The following is a 25,692-nucleotide window of genomic DNA, read 5'->3' as shown; positions in this document are numbered from 1 at the left end:
AAAGCATTTCTAAGTCTCAAAATATGACTAAATCTTCAAAACTTGTTTGGGGAAGGAGAGGACTCCTGTGTTTTGCTGCTCCTATAACAGTATAGAAAGGTCTGCCAGGATCCCTGCCAGTGCGGGTAGAGAGCAGGGCTGCCCTCTGTCTTCTAAGGTAATGAGGTTCCTGTAACATGATGCCAGCAGTGACTCAGCAAAAGACATGGCGAAATGATGGCACCCACAGCAATCCTGGGTCACCTCAGTGTTTGGCTAGTTATTTTAAGAAGTCCCCAAATTCTCAATTTTAAAAACAAAATAAATTTCAGGTGCTTCACATTAAATAGTCGGTACATGCCAATTAAGACACATACTAGAAAGAGTTGGTTATAAAATTCAACAGTGACAACATGTCACAACCAAGAAAAGATTATTTTAAGGACATTGACTCCTGATTTAGGATTTAGAACATTCAGGAAATGATTTTAATAAGATGTTGTGTAAAGGACATGTACCACTAAGCTTATCCTGATTTTTACCAAAGCAAGTACATTTTCTTCATGTATATATAATATTAAATTTTTTGTGTGTGATAATTATGTTTGTGGAATTCTCTAATGATTGACTACTATAGCAATAGCCTTTGTCATGAGATTATCCTGGGTTTTTTTGTTTGTTTTTTGGTGTTATTCCTTGTTACTGAGGTTTAAATCCAAACAAGGAAGAAATTAAGTAATATATATCTAAATCTGTCATTTTTATTTCTTAAGTAAATAAAATATGTTAGGTTTATAAAAGTATGAAAAGCTTCCATTAGTGCAGATAAATTAATGTACTTAGGAAAAGACTTAGAATATGTTTATTTATAAACTTTTAACCAGCCTTAACCTGTGGTGGCACAGTGGCTAAAGCATCAACCTAGAAGGCTGAGGTCACAAGTTCAAAACCCTGGGCTTGCCAGGTCAAGGCACATACAGGAAACAACTAGGCGTTGATGCTTCCTTCTCTCTCTCTCCCCCCTCTGTCTAAATAAAAATCAATAAATACAATCTAAAAAAAGAGAGAAGACTTGCTGCCTAAACTTAAAAAAAAATTTTAATTTATTTTTACAAGAACAGAGAGAGTCAGAGAGAGGCGTAGATAGGGACAAACAGACAGGAATGGAGAGAAATGAGAAGCATCAATCATCAGTTTCTTGTTGCAACACCTTAGTTGTTCATTGATTACTTTCTCATATGTGCCTTGACTGGGGGGCTATAGCAGACTGAGTAACCCCTTGCCGGAGCCAGCAACCCTGGGACCAAGCTGGCGAGCTTTTTGCTCAAGCCAGATGAGCCCGCGCTGAAGCTGGAGACCTCGGGGTCTTGAACCTGGGTCCTTCCACATCCCAGTCCGATGCTCCATCCACTGCGCCACCGCCTGGTCAGGCGTTACCTAAACTTTTAAACAGAAATCTGTGTTTATGTAAGATTCAAGTAAGAATATAGTTGCAAGCAGGTAGAAATTTATGCATAGAGAATTTAGATGACTTTTCCAAGATGATACAGCTAGAGGCTTATTTATTCTTGTTCTAATAGTCTTTCCTTTGCCTCATACAGACTCTTCAAATGTATGCCTCCCCCTGCCCTTCCTATATATATTGCATTTTATTGCAGTGATGAAAGATAACATAGTTGTTTTCTCTTTTTAAAATTTTCATTCTAGAATATAAAGCTCTTTTAAATTAAAAGTATAGTTGACATACACAATATTATATTAGTTTCAGGTGTACAGCATACACCTGACATTTATATACCTTACAAAATGATCACCACAGAATTCTATTAATCATCTGTCATTGAATAAAGTTGTTGTGATAATTGGCTCTATTCTCTATGCTGTACTTAACATCCTTATGAGTTATAAGTTCATGCCTCTTAATCTCCTTCAATGTTTTGCCTATCCCCCACTGCCCAACCTTCTAGAAACTTAGTTCTCTGTTTCAGTGAATCTGTTTATTTTAATTTTTTAGATTCCACATGTAAGTTAAATGATACAATATTTGACTTTCTCTGATTTATTTCACTTAATATAATACCTTTTAGATTCATTCTTTTTGTCACAAATGGCAAGAATTTATTCTTTTTCATGGCTGAGGAATACTCTTCCTACAGTGTGTGTGTGTCTGTCTGTCTGTCTGTCTGTCTCTCTCTCTCTCTCTCACTTGATCCAGTCATCTATCAGTGGACACCTCGTTTGCTTCCATTTCATGGCTATTGTAAATAATGCTGCAGTGAGACACATGCACCCCCATGTTTATCACAACACTATTCACGGTGGCCAAGACATGGAAACAACCAAAGTGTCCCTTGATAGAGGATTGGGTAAAGAAGATATGGTACATATATATAATACAATACTATTCAGCCATAAGGAATGATGATATATTGCCATTTATGACAACACGGATGGACCTTGACAACATACTGAGTGAAATAAGTAAATCAAAAAGCTAAGAGAGTGGCCTGACCTGTGGTGGCGCAGTGGATAAAGCGTCGACCTGGAATGCTGAGGTTGCCAGTTCAAAACCCTGGGCCTGCCCGATCAAGGCACATATGGGAGTTGATGCTTCCTGCTCCTCCCCCCCCCCTTTTCTTTCTCTCTCTCTCTCTCTCTCTCTCTCTTTCTCCTCTCTAAAATGAATAAATAAAAATTTTTAAAAAAGCTAAGAGTTCTATGATTTCACACATCTGTGGGATATAAACAGACTCGTGGACATAGATAAAAGTGAAGTGGGTGGTTAGTAGTGGGGAGAACACAGGAGGGGAGTCAAGAGGGACAAATATATACTCTACACAGGTGGGGTATAAAGCTGAAAGTCATGGACACAGACAAAAGTGAAGTGGTTACTAGGGGGAGGGGAGTCAAGAGGGACAAATATATGGTGACTGAAAATCATCTGACTTTAGGAGATGGTCACACAATATGATCAACAGTTCAAATGCTATAGAGATGTTTACCGGAAACCTATGTATATTTATGGATCAGTGTTACCCCATTAAATTTAATTAAAAAAAAATAATGCAGTGAACATAGGGGTACATATATCTTGAATAACTTTTTCCATTCCTTTCAGTCTGTGTGTCTTTCAATCTGAAGAAAGTCTCCTGTCGGCAGCATATGTAAAGGTCTTGTTTTTTATCCATACAGCCCCCCTGTGTCTTTTGAATGGAGCACTTAGTCCATTTACATTTAAACTAATTATTGATAGATCTGTACTTATTGCTATATTATTGTTTTTATTCTAGCTTTCAAGTGGGTGGTCTACTACCTTTACTAGTGAGATTTTTTTCTTAAATGTATTTTTTTATTTCTAGTTTTGGCCTTTTCCACTTGAAATTTTTCCATTAACATTTCTTGTAATGCTGGTTTAGTGGTGATGAACTTAATTTAGCTTTAGCTTGTCTGGGAAACTATCTCTTCTTCAATTCTAAATAATAACCTTGTCAGGTAGAGTATTCTTGGTTGTAGGTTTTTCCCTTTTATGTCAAACTTCTGGCCTGCAGAGTTTCTGTTGAAAAATTAGCTTTTAGTCTTATAGGCACTCTCTTGTATGTAGTTGTTTGTTTCTTACTGCTTTTAAGATTCTCTAACTTTTAACATTTTAGTTATGATGTGTCTTGGTGTGGGCCTCTTTTAATTCATTTTTGGGGGGACTCTGTGCTTCCTAGATTTGGATGTTTGTTTCCTTTGCCAGGCTAGGGAAGTTTCCAGCCATTATTTCTTCAAATAAGTTTTCTGTCCCTTTGTCTCTCTTCTCTTTTGGATGTGAATATTAGTATGCTTGATGTTGTCCCAGAGGTCTGTTAACAATACCCTCATTCTTTTTCATTCTTTTTTCTTTTTGATTTTCTAATTTCCGAGAGAGAGAGAGAGAGAGAGAGAGAGAGAGAGAGAGAGTGTATTTTAAGATTTTATTCATTTTAGAGAGGGGAGAGAGGAAGGGGGGGGAAGAGAGAAAGGAAGAGAGAGAGAGAGAGAGAGAGAGAGAGAAAGGAAGAAGGAAGGAAGGGAGAGAGAGAAAGGAAGGAAAGGAGGAAGGGGCAGGGAGCATCAATCCTGTATGTGCTCTGACCAGGCAGGCCCAGGGTTTTGAATTGGCGACCTCAGCGTTCCAGGTCGACGCTTGATCCACTGTGCCACCGCAGGCCAGGCTCCTCCAGTATATTTTTTTATTTCAGTTGTTATATTCCTCGGTTCTGATAGGTTTGTTTTTTTAACAACTTTTATCGCTGTTGAAGTTCTCACTGAATTTATCTACTTGTCTGCAGAATTTGATGTGCATCTCTATAAGTATTACTATGAACCCTTTATCTAGTAACCAGCTTACTATTTCATTTAGTTCTGTTTCTGGGCTGTTGTCTTGTTTTTCTCTTTGCAACATATTCTTTTATCTCCTCATTTTGCCTCTTTGTTTCTACGTACTAGGTAGATCAGTACATCTCCTGGTCTTGAAAAGGGGGCCTAATTTAGGTGTCCTGTGGGGCCTAGTGGTAGAAGTCCACCTTGTCAGTAGAGCCAGGTGCTCCAGAGGTGTTCGCTGGGTGGATTTGTGTGGCCTCCTATTACAGGTGAGCCCTAACCGTCCTAGACGTGGCAGGTGAGGCTGGTCCTGAGTCTGGCTGGCTTTGAGGCCTGGCCACAGCTGTTGCAGGAGCACTGGTGTACAGGGCAGGCCTTTGGTATAGCTGGCTGCACAATATAGCCTCAACTGTTGCAGACACTGCTGTGTGCAGGTGCCAACTGAGGCTTCCACTGGGTGTGGCTGAGCATGAGCCACTTTGGAGGGGTGCCAGCCAGGGTTGGTCCTCAGGGAAACACCAGGAGGGTGGGGTGAACAGTGTTAGCAAGGTTAAAGAAGAGTGTCAGAAATGGCGCCTGCCAGCATCAGACCAGCCAGGGGTAAGGAGAATAAAGAAAGAGGGGAGAAAATGGCACCCACCAGCACTTCTGACCCTGAGAAAGTTCCAGCCAATCCCTGTCCCTCTAGCACATGCCCTGAAATTAGTCTGTGTATCACCTTCATGTATGGCCTATGTGCTTTTCAAACTGTCTCCTCTGCACTGGAACTTGGAAAGAGTGCAGCCTTGGTTTCTTACAGTCCTTTGGCTCTCCCAGGTATATACCCCACTGGTTTTCAAAGCCAGATGTTATGGGGTCACTTTTTCCTGCTTCATTTCCCCAGCCTGGGGCTTAGACCCCTTACTCTTTAGGGGGGAACCCTCCACAACTGTGATACCCCCCCCCACTTGTGGGTCACAACACAGGGAGTGATCGGTAGGTCCTGACTAGATTGACTCCCTACCCTTTCTGCCTATCTCATTGTAGCTCTTTCTTTAGATCTGTAGGTGTAGAAAAGACTGTTCTGTTAGTCTTCAGGTCATTCTCAGAGATAGCTGTTCTACATGTCATTGTAGTTTTGGAGTCAGTAAGAGGAGGTGAGCTCATTATCTTCCTACTCCACAATCTTAAACCCAAAGCCAAGAGCCTTTCCCTTGAATGCTAACTTAGCTTGTCCATGAAATGTCATTCCTTGTGATTGGTGCACTGTCCCCACAACAAATATGTCTCTGGATCTCTATCTGTCTCTTAAAATAGGTTAGGTCAAGCTAACTAGGCAGAAAAATTCATGGAAAAATTTGATCTGGCTTGCTGCAAAGTGCTTCTATATAGTACTGCGTTACTAGTGGCAGTATGCCATAAGCCAGTTTTAACCAGAGGAGAGTTATCCTAGATTTTTTTTTTTTTTTGTACTTTTCTGAAGTTGGAAACTGGGAGGCAGTCAGACAGACTCCCACATATGCCCGACCGGGATCCACCCGGCATGCCCACCAGGGGGCGATGCTCCGCCCATCTGGGGCGTTGCTCTGTTATAACCAGAGCCATTCTAGCGCCTGAGGCAGAGGCCACAGAGCCATCCTCAGCGCCTGGGCCATCTTTGCTCCAATGGAGCCTTGTCTGCGGGAGGGGAAGAGAGAGACAGAGAGGAAGGAGAGGGGGTGGGGTGGAGAAGCAGATGGGCACTTCTCCTGTATGCCTTGGCCGGGAATTGAACCTGGGACTCCTGCACGCCAGGCTGACGCTCTACCACTGAGCCAACCGGCCAGGGCCTATCCTAGATTTTTTAAGAGGGAAAATGATAGTAGATTTTTGACTAAAGTATAAAGACATGACTACAAAATGATGGAATTGAAGGCTTTGAGAAAAGATTTGAAGGATGTAGCCTGACCAGGCGATGGCGCAGTTCATAGAGCGTCGGACTGGGATGCCAAGGAACCAGGTTCAAGACCCCAAAGTCGCCAGCTTGAGCGTGGGCTCATCTGGTTGGAGCAGGGGCTCACCAGCTTGGACCTAAGGTCGCCGCCTCCAGCAAGGGGTTACTCGGTCTGCTGAAGGCCCGCAGTCAATGAACAACTAAGGTGTCTCAATGCGCAACGCAAAACTAATGATCGATGCTTCTCATCTCTCCATTCCTTTCTGTCTGTCCCTGTCTATCCCTCTCTCTGACTCTCTCTGTCCTTGTTAAAAAAAAAAAATGATTTGAAGGATGTAGATAGGAATCCTATATCTTTATAGTAAAAGAAAATGAATAGGAAAGATTGTGTTTTTGTGTTGTCATACAATAAAATTGGTGGATTTCTTTTTTATTTTTTGCAAGAGAGAGGGTTGGGGAGAGAAAGGAATGGAGAGAAATGAGAAGCATCAATTCATTAGTTGCACTACTTTGGTTGTTCATTGATTGCTTCTCATATGTGCCTTGAGGGTGTGGGGGATGCCTCAGGTTGAGCCAGCTACAGTGAGGTCATTTTGATGATCCTGATGAGCCTGCGCTCAAGTCTTCAACCTCAGGGTTTCGAACCTGGAACCTCAGCATCCCAGGTCCCACACTCTACCCACTGCACCACCACTGGTCAGGCTAGAATGTATAATTTTTTAATTATTGCCATCATTCACATTCATTCTCTTCTGACCCTTGTGTTTTATATGGTAGCAATTACTGTTTTTACTTAACTTAGGTTAGTATGTAGTAGTTCTAGTATTAAGTATTGTGATTATAAATACAATGAATATCTTTAAATTTTTAAGTTACTTTTTTCCCCTCAGGAGTATATTTTTTAATTGAATTCAGATTCTAAAGTGTTTCTATTCTATATCTTCTGTTTTTTTAAATGCTTCTAAACTAGTCAGAAAAACTACATTTCTGTTCATAGTATTTAATATTTGGATTAAGTGGAGATGCTGGTTTTGTACATAAGAGTTGAAATTTTTATTAGAACCGATATGAATATACAGACATTTCTTTGATATAGATGAAAATATTTTTAAAACATTTCTGCCTCAAAAACTTGCTTTCTCATTAATTTAAGACAAATGGTATACCTCACCTGCAAAAAAATAAATAGGAAACAATTCAACCTGGCCTATGCCACCCAGGCATTTGGGACTTGATTTCCTTCAGTTCATTATAAGCCGAATCATTGCACAGTAAAAGTGAAAGGAAAGGAAATTTCTGTTGTTCTCACACTTGTTTGGAAGGGAGGTTATAGAGCAGTGATGTCCTACTCTAGTTTCACATAATAATCACAGTAAACCCACACACATTCCTGTGCCCCTCCCCCCACCTCAAATTAATGAATTGGAACAGAGCTATAGGGGTCATGGATGACTGGTGTGCAGCCATGTTTAAAGACAGTAGGATAAAATGGGAGTATTGTAAGATGCTCAAATATGGTATTAACGGGGATCCTAGGCTGTCATGGGTGTGCTGGTGAATATATTCTATATTAACTGTTGCGAAGTACCACTTTTACCAAACTTACTGGATTCCAGTGTTCCAAGTGATTGTTCCAGTGATTGCCTTAAACTTATAATAGTTTTTGTAGATTACATAAGTATGGGAGGGATGCTTTAGGTAAATGATTATAGCTACATATAATTAAGTGCTTCTGTTATAATTATAGCTATATATACAAAGAGATATTTTTAAAGAATTAATTTGCTATTCATAGTAATTCATTTATTCCTTTTGTTTTTAGGCTGTTGAAAATCTCTGTTCTCATAAAGTTTCCCCAGAGCTTTATAAGCAGCTCCGCCAGGTCTGTGAAGATCATGTCCAAGCACAAATTCTTCAGTTTAGAGAATATCCTTTTGTTGTCTCATGAAGTTTCTATTCATTACCTAAATATTTTGAAACTGAACAATTAGTAGGATAAAGAACTATTGAGTATCCTTGATATTAAAACAATGGTGTTTTAAATTCCCTTTTATTTATGGAACAAAAACTTAAATTTGCTTCATATGACCCAGTATACTAGATTATCTTTAAATAGAATTTATATTACTTTGCTAATATGATTTAAGTTAAACAGTGTCCATTTATTGAGTCTGGTTAAGTTTTTATGAAAAGTTCTGAAAAATGTCTTAAAGTTTGAGCTCTACTATCCTTTATTTTATTTATTGCTTTTAGAGAAAGAAGAAGGGGGCAAGAGAGAGCAAGCGAGCTCAATTTGTTGTTCCACTTATTTATGCATTTGTTTGTTGATTCTTGTATGTGCCCTGACCAGGGATCAAACCCACAGCCTTGGCGTTCAATCGGATGATACTCTGACCAACTGAGCTATCTGTCCAGAGACTTATAAAAACCCATCTGTATTAGTTTACTAATTACCACAAACTTGGCTACAAAAACCAACACCTATTTGTCAGCCCATAGTTGTGCAGGTCAAGAGTAGTGGCTTAACTCACTGGATTCTCTGCTCAGGATCTCACAGGTTGAAATCAAGGTGTCCACCAGGCCTGTGGTCAGCTGATCCTCCAGACTCATTCAGATGTTGGTATAATTAACTCCCTCAGTTATACAAATGAGCTCACTTTCAGTGCCCCGAGGCCATCCTTGGTTTCTTGCCATGAGGTCCCTTCTCTTGACAACATGGTTATTTCCTTCTTCTGGGTCAACAGGAAAATCCGCCTCTCTGGTCTGCTAAGACAGAATCTTATCTGATGTAGCCCATTGTATTCACAGCCCCACTCACAGTCAGGGGGAGGAAGTTATAGGCAGGAGCATCTTAGAGTTTTGCCACTAATTTTGTCATCTGTGACCAAATGACTGCCAGGAAAATTGAGCTCCTTAGCATCTTCTAGAGAATCAGGCCTTCATCTAGTTCCCCAGCCCCCTCCCATTACTATAGCCACCCACATATCTCATAGAAAGTTGGTTTATAACTGAAGACAGTCTACTTGTGACTGTACTTTTCTGGGCCTCTGTTTCTACATTTGTGAAATTAGGCAATTGGAGTATATTTGTTTCTAAGTTTTCTTTCAGCCAAAGGGATTTTTTCTCTCCCATTGAGAAACGGAAGCATTTAGAGCTCGTTGAAGCCTCCCCTGGCAGCTGTAGCGGCACTGCTGCCTGGCGCTGCGGCTTTCATTTATTCATGATGATCAAGTCCAGAGTAAGGTGTCGCAGTTTTAGGGTAATATTTGTAGTGCTCCCCACAAATGGGTCAGTGAAGTCAATTCTGGTTCTGTTGTATTGACCTTTACTGTATACCTTTACTGTATTTTCTGGAAAAGCTCTTTCTTAATGATGACTACACTTTTGGTCTTTTGGAACCTGGGCAGGGTGTACCACATCTCTGAAGATACACTCAGCGCCTCAGGGGCTGGGTCCAGAAACCTATGTTCAGGATGTTGGCATCTAAAAGGTAGCCTGACTCCTAGGCTTGCCAGAAATTATCAGCAGATTCCTAGGCCTTCTCTCTAAGACAGGAACTTGTAGGAGCTGATACGATTTTGTCCCATTCTAGATGTCCCAGCATAAAAGAATACTTTTTGATTGCCTGATCATTTTATCCTTCTGCCAGTTAATCCTGTCCTATCTGTGGATTACATAAATGTGTCTATTACTCATTCAACAAGTACTTACTTCCTGTGCACTCTACTAGAAAATAGAAAAATGATCACCATATCTAATGTCTACCCTCCAAGAAGCAGCAACACTGTGATAAAGGGAATTACCATATAACCATTTCATAAAAGAAAAAAAAAAACATACTCTACCAAATTAAAGGTGTGTCTTATTAGTGTGAGGCATACGGAGTTCGAAATATTAAACTGTTAGAATCAAGGACAGGAACTGCAATACATGAAGCATTTGGGGCAAGCTTCCCAAAGGAAGTAACACTTGAATTGCATCTTAAAAGATGAGTAGGTTCTAATCAGCTAGAGAGTGAAGAGGCATCAGAAAGCAGAGTGAAATGAAAACTTGGAGTAGTGCCTGACCAGGAGTGGTGCAATGGGTAGAGCGTAAGACTGGGACTTGGAGGACCCAGGTTCAAAACCCCAAGGTTGCCGGCTTGAGCGCGGGGTTGCCGGCTTGAGCGCGGGGTCACTGGCTTGAAACCCAAGATTGCTGGCTTGAGCAAGGGGTCACTCACTCTGCTGTAGTCCCTCAGTCAAAAGGGAGAAAACATGGAGCAGTATGGTGTTACTATCAACAGAGAATTGGTGAAAATTGAGGCTGTAATGGTAAGTTTTAACTTGACTTGAATCTTTATATATACCATTAAGAATTTGGGCGTAAATCTATGAGCATCTGAGAGTCCTTACAGGTTATTAAAGCAAGAACCCAACATATTTAGGCCTGACCTGTGGTGGTGCAGTGGATAAAGTGTTGACCTGGAATGCTGAGGTTGCCAGTTCAAAACCCTGGGCTTACCTGGTCAGGGCACATGTGGAGTTGATGCTTCCTGCTTTCCTCCTCTTCCCTCCCCCCCCTCTAAAATGAATAAATAAAATAAAAAAGTATATTGATTTTACCTACCTCTTTAAAGAAAAGTATCTTTTGTTTAACGAACCCATCACATTAGACTTTTGTATCCTAATGAAACCCTACACCTTGCTTAGTTGCAGCACCTGAGCCTACCGGTGGTGTCAGATTGGCTGGTGTGGGTTTAACCCTGTTCATCCTGGCAGATTGTGTGACTGCCTGCGGAGACCTGCTAGGGTGTTTACCACAAGGCGGGTGCCTCATGTCCAGCATGGGGTGTCAGCTGCTGGGTCGTTGCTATGGTGACACCAATCTAAATGTGCTTGGGAATGATTGGGGGTTTTTTTTTTCAGACTGTCCATATGCAGTTCTAATACAGTGGGCTCTTACAATTTTGAATAATTATAACAGTTCTTCCAGAATAATTTGTTAACCAGTGAACTATTAGGTCTTTGCTATGACTGACTACTTTTAATATATTGGCAGAGCCTCAAGAGAAAATAAGTAAGTTGTTTAGCTAGGACCACTGTGGTTGTGGTTGGTTACCCTTACTGATACACATGAGCCTGTCAGTCTGTCCACTGCTCTCTTGATCTTCCGTCCCCTTCCTAAAGTCCTGGCTGGTGTCCTGTCCTCTTCTGGCTACCCCTCCCTCTGGCATATCTTTTACCAACTGAAGACTTAAAACAACTGGATGATTTTACATGTCACACCCTGGCTGGTGTGTTTTTTCTCCTCACTATGTGCTGAGTGCTTTATATAACCTCACAACAGCTCTGAGGAGTGTGTTCTGCTCCACAGGGAGAGACTGAGGCCCTGAGGCCCAGGGGTGTTCATCACTTGTCCAGTGGCATTGAGCTAAGAAGTAGTAGAACAGAACTAAAGCCTAGGAAACGTGTCTTTTTACATCAGCAAGCTGTTTTGTTCACCTGTACGAATATTAAATGAGCACAAGTATAAAAAATGTTTTGGAGACCATAAGTGTGTAGACATTTATGACTTCAACTTTGCAAAAAACTGCGAAGGCAGTGCTCAAAAGCACTTAGCCATGGTTTGCTCTAGGAGCCATTCAGGTTTTTTCTCCCTATAAACAGCATTTTTATTATTTCTTTATAAATGCATTCCAAGAGTCAAGCTCGGAATGACTTAGTACGTGAATGAGCCTTTTTGTCAGTTTTCATTGAGGCTAGAAGTTCAAGTTAAACCTCAGCCATTTTCCTCCAGCTGCCAGACCCAATGCTATTAATAATCGCCCTGCTTCCTCATCACTGAGACAGTGTCCCCAGGGGCTCAGGTACAGGATTAGGTCAGGACCCGCCCTTTGTGGGGTAGGGCCTTTATTTCAGTCTCCCCGGCTCATGAAGCCTGTGCCCTGGCTGTTCATTTCAGCCGGCAGGATTCTGAAAGGAATCGGCAGTGAACTGTAACCAGAAGGAAGGGAAGCAGATCGGGGGCAATGAGTACAGGCGAGGCTGATTACAACTAGGTTATGAAATGTGGAAAAAGAAAAACTACATTTACAGTTTTTGAACTTCTGGTCTTGTAGTATTCTAATTACTAACTGATATAGTATTCTGTGGTGAAGAGAGAGCTGAAATGAAGAAGTTAAAGTTGCAATAAATTGCCCAACATTTCTGAAGTTTTCCTTAGCAGGTCTGCACAGACTCACTAGATAGTGTTTTATTTTTAAAGAAGATTAACACATGCTGGCAAGATCATTGCAGACAAATGGTAAGCATATTGACTGTTTTATTAGTACTGGTTTTATATGTGGTGCCCTCTCCTCAAATCTTCATCAGTATTGCTTTTTATGTCTGATCTCACTTCATCTTTGGTCTTATGCATCCTCTGGTTTAGACAGAAAGAGATTTGAGTAGCTGGCAGTATGTGCCCTCTTTTAATGCAGCTATCTTTTTTTCTATTTTTATCAAAGCATGGCCTCATCCATCTCTCCTCACCTACCTCCCCTCACCCACCGCCCCTCACTCACCTAAGGTAGGTGTGGGCCAGATCATGAGCTGAGATAGGGAAGTTTTATTTGGGGTTCTCTTTGCAGTCAGATGCTGCTCTTCAGCTCCAACATAGTTGGATAACAGAGTAGAGAAAATCAGGGAAGGTGAACTCTGCTCTTGCAGAATGGGGCTGGCTGTTAACTTGGCCTTCGGGCAACATGACAGGTGATAGCTCACAGTACTCATAATTCCTGAGGGGTTCGCTAAGGTATTCCTTCATCCTACTTTATGACTGAAAATCAAGCCTGAATTCCAGAACTTGACTACATATAACTAGACTACCAAAGTCTTAGGCTTTGTAGATGTATTGCTTCTATTTTGACTTGATGTATATGAGTTTTTAGTGTGATCTGGCTGTTCATTATGTAAGTGAGAGAAAAGACAGTATCAGTAGCTTTCCTCGGGTTGAATTATTTTGTTTCCTAAATGAAGTAAGTAGGGGACAATAAATGTGTCTCTGTTCTGGGCCAGGTACCTGGTAGATGGTAGAAGTAGATAAATGTCTGTTGAGAAGGTTTTGCTTACGTGTGTAAGCTAACCTGTACATCAGAGTCTATTAAGTTCCATGATAGGAGAATTACAAGGTTACAGAGTACATGTTAGCATGGCAAAGGGAGTGGCTGACTATCCTGCCTCGTTCTTGCTCTGCTTGCACTAGAGTCCAACACATACACCTGGCCAAGAGGCTCATTCTAATGTAACAAGAGCTAATTGCTTAAAAAGCTTAGAGTATCTCCCCAGTCGAATGACGACATTTACCACATCAGTCAGAAAATGACCAAATTTCAAAGGTATCTTTTGGGCTAAGTGTTTTTAAATCCCCAGAGCAGATTTTCTGGATAAAAAAGATGAAAATCAAACATCAAAGGGTAACAGTGAAATTTAGAGGGGGGAAAATCATGAGGATCTTGATGGAAACAACTTTTATCAAGAAATAATTACTGTTAGATTTACTGAAGCACCTAGCATAATGATAGTTAAAATGGCATAATCTTGACTATTTTGTTAGTAAAGTGCGTAAATAAAGTCAGTTCTTTTCTGATTTCCAGATCATGATCAGGAGTATTTTCCTGTTTTTGGATCGCACTTACGTACTTCAGAATTCCATGCTTCCCTCTATCTGGTGAGTGTCCCAGGCAGTAGCGCTGCATCTGTTGATATGACAAAAACCACACGTTTGACTTGTGTCTTCTGCTGGTTAATTTGATGGCATATGTGGTCATTTGCCTGTGGTCCAGGTGAGTCCTAGCCCTGGAGCATCTCCATCACCGTGAGGGGTCACAGGGTGGAGCTGGGGCAGGCCGAACAAGTTCTAGCACATTTTCCAGCTTGCATTAAGTTTCCCAGCGGAGGCAGCAGGCAAGCACAGAAGTGCTGTGTGAAGCCACGTTTCTGTGACTGGGCTCTGGACTTGAGAATCTCTGGAGCCATTGATGGCATTTCTCACCTCTACTGTGAGGGAAAGGTCAGGGGTCTCAGTTACTCTTTTTGATGTCTGGAGTTTGACCTGAAATGGCTACCTTCAGTGATCTGGTGAGACTCTGAGATAGACTACAACTGCTGGTGAGGTTATGACCTGTGAGGTACTGAAACCCCATCCCCGCATTCCTCCATCCTCCTGACCATTCAAGGGCACAGGGGCCTAGTTTTATTCAGGCTGCTGAGGCCTGTCATTTCAGTCTATTCATCAGAAATCATCTTTTAGGGACAGTATAAATTAGGAGCTCCTCCCCAATATTGTCCCTAGTCACTGACTTCCACAGCCTTTTCCAGCACTCTTCACTTCTGTTCCCACCTGCCCTGTCTCCCCACTGCTGCCTCCAGTCCCTTGCTAACATGAACAAATGCCTGTCCTTAATCTCGTCCTTGGATTCTTCCTTTCTTGATGTAGTGGTTCTTGCTCCCATGCAATAGCGATGTACTGATTTATACTTTAAAACCTGAATTCTTTAAAAAGCTGCTTGCTTTTCCAACTTCCTTATCATCTTTTCACCCTAATCCCAAGCAATGTGATTTTCCCTCTTACCACATGGAAACTGCTCTTGCCTTAGAGTTGGTGATCTGGTTACCAGCTCGCACAGTCACTTTGTCTTTATATTATAACCTAGAATCTGTGAAGCTTTGGATACCCTCTCTTTATTGAAATTCTCCCCTTCCTTAATACCATTTTTTCCCTTTGTTCCTTGTTCTCCTCTCTGACCTCCTCTGACTCCTGCTCATCTCATACTAGACACCTGTGCACGTCAGCAGTGAGGCAGGCACTGACAGAAAAGGTTACCTTTATTCAGAGAACGATAAGGACGGTAAAACTGGTAACAGCAAGTAACATAGCTTCTACTCTGTTCTGAGTGCTTCAACAGTTACTCATTTACTTAATCGTAGAACAGCTCTATTGGGGTGACTGTTGTCATCTCCATTTTATAGGTGAAGAAATTGAGGCACAGAGTTCCAATAACTTGCTCTTCTTGGGTTGTTGGGTTACCTAGCCCGAACTGTTAATTTATAAACATAGTTTATAACGTAACCATGTCACATAAACTATAAACATTGCTTATAGCATACAGTAAACAATATCACACTCAGTCTACTGCAACTAGCAGAAAAACTGAGCATGATAGTGCAGTACAAAAATCATGGTGAAGCTATGAAATGCACAGGGAAGCATGAGGCAGGCGAGGCAAACTTTGGTCCAAGCTCTGCAGAATGAGTAGGAGTGGTTATGTAGCTATGATGGAGACAGTAGAAAAAGGAAGTCCACTCTGGACACAGGAGAGCAGCATGCCCAGAATGTGCCGTTTGTGGGAGAATTGGAGAGATGAAGCTGATGAGATGCCCTGAAAGCTGTTGGTGGATTGTTCCTGAGGCCTTAAAAAGATTGAGATTTTGAGGAAGAAGATGCTATCTAACAGACAGTTAACACTTCCTATGCACCAGATACCTGCCTGGCCTGATGTTAACTGCTTTACAGGTGTCAAACAATACGTGTGGTTTCCATTTAGTGTTAAGGAAGGACAGGCACAGAGAGGTTAAGGTCCTTACCTCAGAGTCACAGCAAGCATGTGAGTGTGGGGCCAGGATTCAAGCCCGGGTCACTGGCTTGAGCCTACATGCTGCCCACTGGGCTTCACTGCTCTGTCTTTGGAATTTACAGAAGACTGACCTGCAGCTCCTCCAGGGAACAGGAAGGGGCTGTTGTGGGGCACAGTATTGGAGGAGAAAGTTCTCCAGCACAGATGGCGCTTTTCAGAGCCCATGCTCACCAGTGTACATAGTACTTGCTGCTGCGACCATTTACTGTTATTACTGCTCACCATCAGTCCACTACTGCTACCGCCAGCACCACCACTGCCCCGGAGCTGCCCATTCAGGAGACCTGGCTAGGCCCAGGGATCTGAATTTTGGCCCCCTCATTATTTGGCACTTACGGGACCTGGGGAGGTGTTTTGGCAAACCAGTCTCTTATCACATGGTTTTTGTGGATATTAGCTGACAGCTGAATTTCCTCCTAAATTCCTCTGGCAATGAAGGTGGATTCTTAAAGTCACATTTTAATGAGTTCTCTGATTGAAAGGGCCAAATAAAGGAAAGAACCAGGTGCTAGGGAGGAACAGTTGTGTGACAAGCACTGTAGAGGGACCAGAGATGGAAAAGGGAAGGACACGGGGGGCTGGTGAGGGCACCGAGCATCTCTGATGATGCCCCCAGGAAGAGTGATTTGAGTTGTAGGCTAAAGATAGCAGGTTTGCAAGATTCATACACTTTACAGTGACACTCCTGACCTAGTAAGTAATACCTCAACACTTCTCCTGTAACAACTGCCAGACCCATTCCAGGAAAACATAACAGCCTTGGAAAGAAAGGAAATACAGGGCACAGTAGACTGGCCAAAAATGAATGGGCACCTGGATGTAGACGAATTAGGAAATGAACAGACTTGGGATGCTATTCATAATGCACCTAGAGCTTTCCCCTAAAGCTTCTAAAAAGTGAAACTAAAATATAGTTTTGTTTTTTACTGTTTGTACAGGGATATGGGATTAGAACTATTTAGAAATCATATTATTAGTGATAAAATGGTTCAGAGTAAAACTATTGATGGAATTCTGCTATTGATTGAACAAGAAAGAAATGGTGAAGCTGTTGACCGAAGCTTACTGCGAAGTCTGCTAAGTATGCTCTCTGATCTTCAGGTAAATATCTCATTGTTCTAAATGTACCAGTAACTTTTAGTATAAGAAAAAAAGATTGAGTCTCTGCCTGGCTCCTTACACCAAAATAAATGGATGTATCAAAGAGTTAAGTGCAAAAAATGAAATCATAGAAGTATTTGTTGAAAATATGGCAGTTTTTTATTTTTAACCCCCAGAAGAGGAATGACTCTTAGGCTAACGCCACACCAGGCGGCACAGAACGAAAGAGCCCTAACAGCGTGGACCCAGTGCTCCCTCGAAGAAGGACGAGGGCATGGCGGCACTGTCAGAGGAGAGCAGCAAGGTGGGCTGGGCTGCCCCAGTCAGCTGAGCAGAGGTCAGCCAGCGAGGAATCACTGACCCCGGTCAGCTAAGCCTCTGGGGTCAGCTACCCAGGAGTCAGCTGAGCACGCCTGCGTGGCCTCAGCAAAGGACTGGCAGGGCCAGGCAGGTTATTGGTGCAGATCACTGCTGCTTTGTTCCCTCGAAATTTGGGGTATATCAACACTTCAGAAGGTAGTTTTCCTTACTATAATTATTCAGCAACTCTGCTCATTTCTTAGGTATATAAAGATTCCTTTGAACTGAAATTTTTGGAAGAAACGAATTGTTTATATGCTGCAGAAGGCCAAAGGTTAATGCAAGAAAGAGAGGTGAGACATGTTTCTGAGTTGCTTATTTCATTTTTATATATGTACATTTAAGTGTAAGTTCTAAATGTTTGTCTTTTTCACACATGCATACATTTGTTGAAAGTCTTTTGAAAGCTACAGTCTGACTGAAATCCCCAGGAAGGAGCTCCATTCTTTTTTTTTTTTTTTTTTTTTATTTATTCATTTTAGAGAGGAGAGAGAGAGAGAGAGAGAGACAGAAAGAGGAGAGAGAGACAGGGGGGAGGAGCTGGAAGCATCAACTCCCATATGTGCCTTGACCAGGCAAGCCCAGGGTTTCAAACCGGCGACCTCAGCATTTCCAGGTCGACGCTTTATCCACTGTGCCACCACAGGTCAGGCAGGAGCTCCATTCTTATAGTAGGATTTAATTTCTTCCCCTCAGAAACGTTTTTGCCCTCCCCCCAATAAAAAAAAAAAAAAAGTAAGATAGCTTCTGAAGGAAGGTATGCATAGGAGCCAAAGTTGAAACAAGAGGCAACGGTAAATTTTTTTTTTTTTTTTAAGAGAGAGACAGGAAGGTGTGTGAGAGAGGGAGGGGAGAGATGAGAAGCATCAACTCATAATTACTTCGCTTTAGTTGTTCATTGATTGCTTCACATACATGCTTTGACCGGGGAGCTCAAGCCAAACCAGTGGCCTCGGAGTTTTAAACCAGAGACCTCAGCATCCCGGGTCGACACTCTATCCGTTATGCCACCACCTGACAGTCAGGTAGCAAGAGGTAAATCCTAAATATGAAAGATAAATCCAACACATGGAAAATTTTTATCTATGTGATGCACTGAAAAAATTACCCAAAAAGCTATGTGGAAGACATAGTGATGTGAACCCAAAAAACCTGACAACCAGTTTTACAGGTATCAGAGCACAGTCCTGGAGGAAGCCCCTGTGGACCAGCACCCAAATGTTAGTTGTTACTGTGTAGGGTGAATGCAACCATTGGTTCCTTCATCCTACTTTTGAAGGAGTTTCATGTCAGATACCAGGCCTGGCTACTGCCACTAGATCAAAACCTCAAAGACCTGTGATGTGGGGTCCTTTCTGTGCTGTCAGGTGACAGCAGGAACACCCTTTGCCCCTGGAAACATTAGGTGAACAGCCGGTCTGTTGATTAGTTTTTGCTGACCCCTTTGCATGTGGGCCAGGGAGTGCCAGTAGGCTCTGTAACCTCTGACTCAGGTGCCGCTGTTTACCTGTCCAAGGGGCCTCAATGGTGGAGGGTCCTGTGGCATCAATCCCAGGACTTCACTGTGAACAGGGCACAAGAGTGCAGTGTTGCCCTGGCCCCGCATCTAGAGGTTAATCTCCAGTATTAAGTTTAAAGAAACTCTCTGTATCCCACCTCACTCTACATATACTTCCCACTTGACCACTGCCACTGCCCCCATTAATCTGTAAATATTTGGCTTGAACATATATTCTGCTCTTATAAAAGGATTTATAAGGAAAACAATATTTTAGCTTCTTGGGTAAAGTCAGGAATCTTTTTGTTACTGATGTGTTTAATTGTTTTGTTTGGAAGGTTCCAGAATATCTTAACCATGTAAGTAAACGTTTAGAAGAAGAAGGAGACCGAGTAATCACGTACTTAGACCACAGCACACAGTAAGTACTTTTCATTTATTTAGTTTTTGTAATTCGATCATAGGTAAAACCTTTTCTTGGCTCATTTTTAAAATAAATGTTATCTTCGTAGACTCATACAATACTATCAGAGAGTATTTTTCTTCTTAGCATATTTTACTTATATTATTTGTGATTACTCAGCACTTGTAAGGTAAACTAAGTGCTTTATCATGAGTTATCTAAAAAGTAATTTAGAGCCTGGCCTGTGGTAGCGCAGTGGATAAAGCGTCAACCTGGAAATGCTGAGGTCGCCGGTTCGAAACCCTGGGCTTGCCTGGTCAAGGCACATGTGGGAGTTGATGCTTCCAGCTCCTCCCCCCTTCTCTCTCTGTCTCTCCTCTCTCTCTATCTCTCCCTCTCCTCTCTAAAAAAATGAATAAAAAAAAATTTTTTTTTAAAAAGTAATTTAGGCTGAGATACTTGGCATCTTTGGGTTTTGAGACAAAGGATTCTATTTATGTTAATTGGATAAATTGAATATTAGGTAATTTTGATTGTAACCTTTTTGTTAGACATCTAATATAGCTATAATTTTTATTTATGGCACTTAATCACATTATTTTCTGTGTTCATCTAATATTTCTCTATACCTGAGGTTGGATGAGTAGCTGGGTGGCTAAGGAAAGGTAAAAATTTTGTGAATGTCTGTGTCAGCAATAATTATTCAAGTGAGGACAGATAAGAAATCTATTTCTATAGATGAGAGATACAAAAGAAGTGGGAGCTAGATAAGAAATAGAAATTGATGTTTTGAGAGTGAAGTGGCCCTGGCCAGATGGCTTGGTTGGTCAGAGCATCATCCCAGAGGACAGAAGTTGCCAATTCGATCCCCAGTCAGAGCACACACAGGAATAAATCCATGTGTTTGCCTCTCTTTCTCTCTCCCCCTTCCTCTCTCTAAAATCCATAGAACATTTAAAAAAATAAAAAAAGAGAGACTAAAGTGATAAAATGTGCAAAATTAATTGACTCATTGGTGGGGAAGGAGGCAGGCAGGATGAAAGAAAGGGGCAGGATTATGACAGTTTGAGAATACAGATAATAAGAGGCGTCATGAGAGAAAAGATGAAGTTGCTCTTAGACACATTGAATTTGGGATGCCTCTAGGAAATCCCAGATCTGCAGAGAAGTCAGGACAGGGTTGCTCAGGGGATGTTTACCTTCAACTTGGAGTAGGAGGGACCCAGGAGCTAGAAGCAGGCCGGGTTGGGAAAGCCAAGAAGGAAAGTAAGAGTAGTTCCAGATCTTGCCAGTAGGTCAAGTTGAGGAAGGATAAAAGTCGTTGTTGAGTATCTTGTTACATTTTTTCTATTAATTACCATATACCATTATTTCATTTATATATATGACGTTCAGGAATGCCCGAGCTAGACAGTGTACTGATTTGAGATAGATATATATATCATGAAGAAAAGGGAATTGCAAACAGTCCATTGGAAGTGGGTCCAGGTACTTGGGGGCTGCTGGAACAGTTTCTTTCTTTACTCTCATACATGCTTTTATACTCTTGTGTATATGCTACATTTTAAACCCCTCCCCCAAACATTTAAAATACATTGCTTCAAAGTATATGTAGATTATTTTAGCAAAGGAATCGCAGGTAAAGGTGGTTTGCATCTGCACTCAGGTATGGATGCATGGGAGGATTGTGAGGAGCTTTGGCTGAGGTGGCTTCTACAGTATTGGGTGCTTCAAAATTCACAGAATAGTTAATAATTTTCAAAGAACAACGAGGGTGATCGAGGAGAAACAGCCCGCACCTGTCTTAGGGCTGGGCTCTGAGCCCCCTTTTCAGACTCAAAGCCCACGTGTCCCACCTGCCTTCTGTCAGAGCACAGCAAGAGACCACACAGATGAAAGGTGTGCTTGAGAGCTGCAGTGTCACTGCCTGGACTCCTCCCACCTTACTCTGAGCCACGAGAAACCTCATGCTGAAGAACTCAGCCAGGGCACTGCTGGCTCTGCCCCAGGGGACGGCTTCTGTGTTCCCCTAGGACCTTTGCTTCTCAGCGTTGGTCTGCTGAAAGGAACCCCTGTCTCCTGCTGGTGGAAATCACTAGATGCTGTGCCAGGAATTCTCGTAATGCAAATCAGTGAAGTGTCACTGTAGTTTATAAAACCGGTCTTTAGGAACTCAGATACTACAGTTAATTCTCCACGACTTCTGAGCTCTGCTCACCTCTGAGTATTTATCATCTGCCCCTTAGCTCACAACCTGTCACAGCATCTAAGTTTTTCACCCTGCAGAACTGAAGTCTAGGCCTAAACTGTCAAGAAACAGTGGTTCTGTGAGCACACGAGGTGTTCAATGTTGTTGGTCATCCTGGAAATGCACATCAAAACCTCAATGTAGCGTCACTTAGCACCCACCAGGATAGTTATAATAAAAAGGCAAATAGTCAAAAGCATTGGTGAGGATGTGGAGAAATTAAAATCCTTGTGCATTGTAGGTGGGAATGTAAAATGGGACAGCCGCTATGGAAAAGAATTTGGTATTTCCTCAAAAAGTTAAACAGAATTACTATATGTTTCTCCAATGTATCAGTTGTACTCCTAAATATATAGAGAACTGAAAACATATCCAAACAAAACCTGTACACAAATGTCCATAGCAGCATTATTCATAATAGACAGTAGAAACACCCCATTGTCAGTTGATGAATGAACAGATATACAATGGAATATTATTCAGCAATTTTTAAAAAATGGAATACTGACACATGCTACAACATGATGAACCTGAAATACACTATGTGAGAGAAGCCAGATACAGTCACGTTGTAAGATCTCATTTATAGGAAAGGTTCTAAAAATAGGGAAATCTGTAGAAATTACTGTATCCCTCTGACTACTGGCAGGGAGAGTAGGTAGAAGGAATGGAGGTGCTGATTGATGGGTATGACGTTTCTTTTAGGATGATGAAAATGTTCTAAAATTAGATCATGGTGATAGTTATATATTTTTTTCGGTAAATATACTAAAAACTGTTGCATTATACACTTTAAATGGGTGAATTTTATTTTATGTCAATAAAGCTGTTAGGATGAAAAGCAGCAGCAGTGACTAGCCCTTTTTGCTGTCTCTCTGTGACATTCCCTCTCTGCCCTCCACCTCCCCTCACCTGGGTCACTCTTCATTTTCCTGGAGGCAGACTAGAAAAGGTGCTGACGACTCCCTGAACTCAAATCTCAGCTTCACCATTCACTAGCCATATGACCTGGGAAGGTCACACCGTACCTGAACTGTTTTCTATTCTGTGAGATGGAGAACACAGTGTCTGCTGTGTCTTTCTCTAGGATTGCTATGAGGTTTAATTAAGATAATACATTGGGGGGGGAGAAGATAATATGTTAAAAAATTCCTTATAAAATGAAGGCTTGGAAAGATGGCCAAAATTAATAATGCTCAGAATAAAGCAGATACTCTGATCTTTAAAACAAGAAAGAACTGTGGATAGCGAACCCAGGAAGAATAATTGTTTGTCACCCTATGACTATGGCAGTCACACTTGCTGAATTTACAGATTTTCATATATTTTGGTCTGTGTGACATACAACTTGGTCTTCATGAAGGCAATTTCATAAGTTGGGTTTTGATAAGTGACAATGGTAGAAAGCAGACAAGTGAGGACAGAGATACATAGCTGTAGAAGTAGAAGACAGGGTTTTATGGGCTCTGGAGAAGCGATCGGGTTGGAAGAAGAGGGCAGAAATGTGGCAGAAGTTGAAAAAGTAATGTGCATAATGGAGGGCAAAACTTAAATTCAGACAATGACTACAGCACAAGTGCCAAATGCCTGTCAAACATGGGAACCCACTTTTATCGTAAGGTGCAGCATGCTTGCCTGTCTGCTACTGTTCCCTTTTCCCTGCATCCATTGGTCTATTTATGTTATTCAGTAAACTGTTTTGAGAACTACTTCAGAATCTGTATTAACAGCAGTAACTGTCCATGTGTGAGGGAAATGCTTGTTCTGTAATGTAACCCTTTGGTTTCTGATTGGCTCCATAGATTATACAAACAGTAAACTCCCTATCTTTTTCAGTTAACCAAAGTCTCTCTCCTTAAACCTTATTTATGACACATTTTTGTTTTGCCTTTTATAGGAAACCACTGATTGCTTGTGTGGAGAAACAGCTATTAGGAGAACATTTAACAGCAATTCTTCAGAAAGGTATATTTTCCTAACTCTTATGTCAATTAAAGAGAGTGGTATCCTAAACTCATTAAGAAAGTAAGTGAAACATTGTAAATAACAATGTAAGGGTATTTGTTATAAGATACAATCTCTAAAAATCATTAAGAATAATGGACATATTAGTCTTCAAGAAAATTACTCTAGTTAAGAAAAATATTGAAAGGCATGTGGTAGAACTACAGTTTATGCTGAAGTCAAATTAAATACTATCCAGGCTGAAAGGTTCCAAGAGACCCTCTACAACAGGTAGCTTGCAGCTGGGTACTTACACAGTGCTTACTGTCTTTCAGTGTGTCATTGTTCTTGTACACTGACATAGGTGATTCTCAGCATGCTTCTGCAGTTGTAGATGTGCATCGTGGGACAGGCTATTAGATTTTCAAGGGCTTTCTCCCCGTGTCCTTCAAACATCTAAGTGTCACATGAACTGCCAAATATGGGGTCTGCTTAAGCCACAGTATACTGTTTTCTACCCCGATCATCCTGGAAAAACAAGCAGACAGAAAATAGAACACTTTTTATTGCTAATTTTATATTCCCCTTGTGATCCTAGAGCTCTGCTAAAGAGTAATTCAACTGTTGGTGTTTTGCAGCAACAGTGAGACTATTTATAACACTGTAGTACTTAATGTTACTTTTTATAACTCAAGTATTTACTGTTAACATTTGAAAGCCATTTTGGAACTACAGAATCTGTTTCAAGGTGTTGAAAACCTTAAAACTTTAGGAAGGCCCAAATAGCACCCAAATACATTCTTGTTTGGATTCTACTTCTCCAGATAGTCAAAATAGAACTTCCAAGTGAAACCACAATAATGCCGAAATGGGAGAGTATTGCACTATTGAGCATCTACTGTACTTCATGTAAATATCTTCTAGTTCTCAAACAGCCGGATTAAATCATTACCCCCATCTTACAAGTAAGAAAACTGAGGCTACCAATAGGCTTGACATTGGTGCCTTAAGTCACAGCTTCTAAGTTGAGAGCCAGCATGCAAGTCTGAATGTCTTTCTGCTTATACCACACTAAAACCTATATGGCTGGCATACAACTATTTTTATTATTATTATTTTTTTTTAGCGAGAGAGAGCAAGGGACAGACAGGAAGGAAGAGAGATGAGAAGCATCAGTTCTTTGTTGTGGCACCTTAGTTTTTCATTGATTGCTTTCTCATATGTCCCTTGATCGAGGGGCTACTGCAGAACCAGTAACCCCTTGCTCAAGCCAGCGACCTTAGGCTCAAGCCAATATGACCATGGGCTTCAAGCCAGAAACATTTGGGCTCAAGCCAGCAACCGTGGGGTCATGTCTATGATCTCATGCTCAAGCTGGCGACCCCGTACTCAAGCTGATGAGCACGTGCTCAAGCCAGTGACCTTGGGGTTTCAAAGCTGGATCCTCAGCATCCCTGGTCAACAGGAAAGAAAAATTAATTCTTTGTTAAGTATTTCAATATATCTAATAATAAATGGTCTTTATCCTCACAGTTTATTATATATGTGGATAAAATTAATCACCTAAAATTAGATTTGATAGCTTATCCTTTGACAAATATACTTTTGGGCTAATGGACTAAATCAGAAGGAACTTGGAATTACAAACCTCCCAGGTCAAAGAGTTGGTGTGAACATTTTCAGATCATTGCTACTTTAGTGAATTAAGAGGGCTTTAGTGACATGAAGAAATAAAGAATACATTTTCCAGTGTGTTCAGAAAAATAAGATTCACTTAATAGGCTGTATCTCCGATACTGCACTGGACCAACTTGCCTGTGTAGAAATAAGCAACATTTCCTAAATTTCTACATTACATATTAACTTTTTTGTGGTGCACACTATATTCTAGTTTAGTTGTTATTCATGTTGACTTACTGATGTGATATGCTAACATTTACTGTGTGATCTCAGGACTTGATCACTTACTTGATGAGAACAGAGTGCCTGACCTCACTCAGATGTACCAACTATTTAGCCGAGTGAAGGGCGGGCAGCAGATCCTGCTACAGCACTGGAGCGAGTACATCAAGGTGTGTGGGGTTTGTCTTGACAGTGATACCAACTGGAAGGGTAGGTGGCCCATATTGAGGACACTGCGGTACTCTGGCAGGCAGAGTGAACTGGACTGTGTGGAGTCCTTTGTTTTTTCATTTCAAGTGATCATAGTAGTCTTCCATTTCCTTCCAGATCACTTGTGCAAACTTTT

At 41.3% G+C, this 25,692-nt stretch overlaps 1 protein-coding gene and 1 long non-coding RNA gene across 3 annotated transcripts in view; one reads left to right on the top strand and one right to left on the bottom strand.

Moving 5' to 3' along the window:
- Positions 1–25,692, top strand: part of CUL4A (cullin 4A) — a 64,696-nt gene that overhangs the window by 11,013 nt on the left and 27,991 nt on the right. For both annotated transcript variants that reach the window (XM_066380519.1, XM_066380520.1), the window contains exons 3-10: positions 8,058–8,162; positions 12,452–12,520; positions 13,851–13,924; positions 16,829–16,991; positions 17,555–17,644; positions 19,188–19,270; positions 23,398–23,465; positions 25,398–25,516. In XM_066380519.1, coding sequence (XP_066236616.1) covers positions 8,058–8,162; positions 12,452–12,520; positions 13,851–13,924; positions 16,829–16,991; positions 17,555–17,644; positions 19,188–19,270; positions 23,398–23,465; positions 25,398–25,516 — 771 coding nt within the window. The remainder of the gene's footprint in view (positions 1–8,057; positions 8,163–12,451; positions 12,521–13,850; positions 13,925–16,828; positions 16,992–17,554; positions 17,645–19,187; positions 19,271–23,397; positions 23,466–25,397; positions 25,517–25,692) is intronic.
- LOC136402762 (uncharacterized) overlaps positions 13,890–25,692 on the bottom strand; it is a 54,904-nt gene continuing 43,101 nt past the window's right edge. Inside the window, exons 2-3 of the long non-coding RNA XR_010751033.1 lie at positions 23,759–23,972; positions 13,890–13,952 (exon numbers count right to left, since the gene is read on the bottom strand). This is a non-coding gene — a long non-coding RNA (uncharacterized lncRNA). The remainder of the gene's footprint in view (positions 13,953–23,758; positions 23,973–25,692) is intronic.

The sequence above is a fragment of the Saccopteryx leptura genome, chromosome 4 (genome assembly GCF_036850995.1).
Source record: "Saccopteryx leptura isolate mSacLep1 chromosome 4, mSacLep1_pri_phased_curated, whole genome shotgun sequence".
In the NCBI taxonomy this organism is placed as follows: domain Eukaryota; kingdom Metazoa; phylum Chordata; class Mammalia; order Chiroptera; family Emballonuridae; genus Saccopteryx; species Saccopteryx leptura.
Note: the sequence above shows the minus strand (reverse complement) of the source record. Positions and strands in the feature narration are given on the sequence as shown.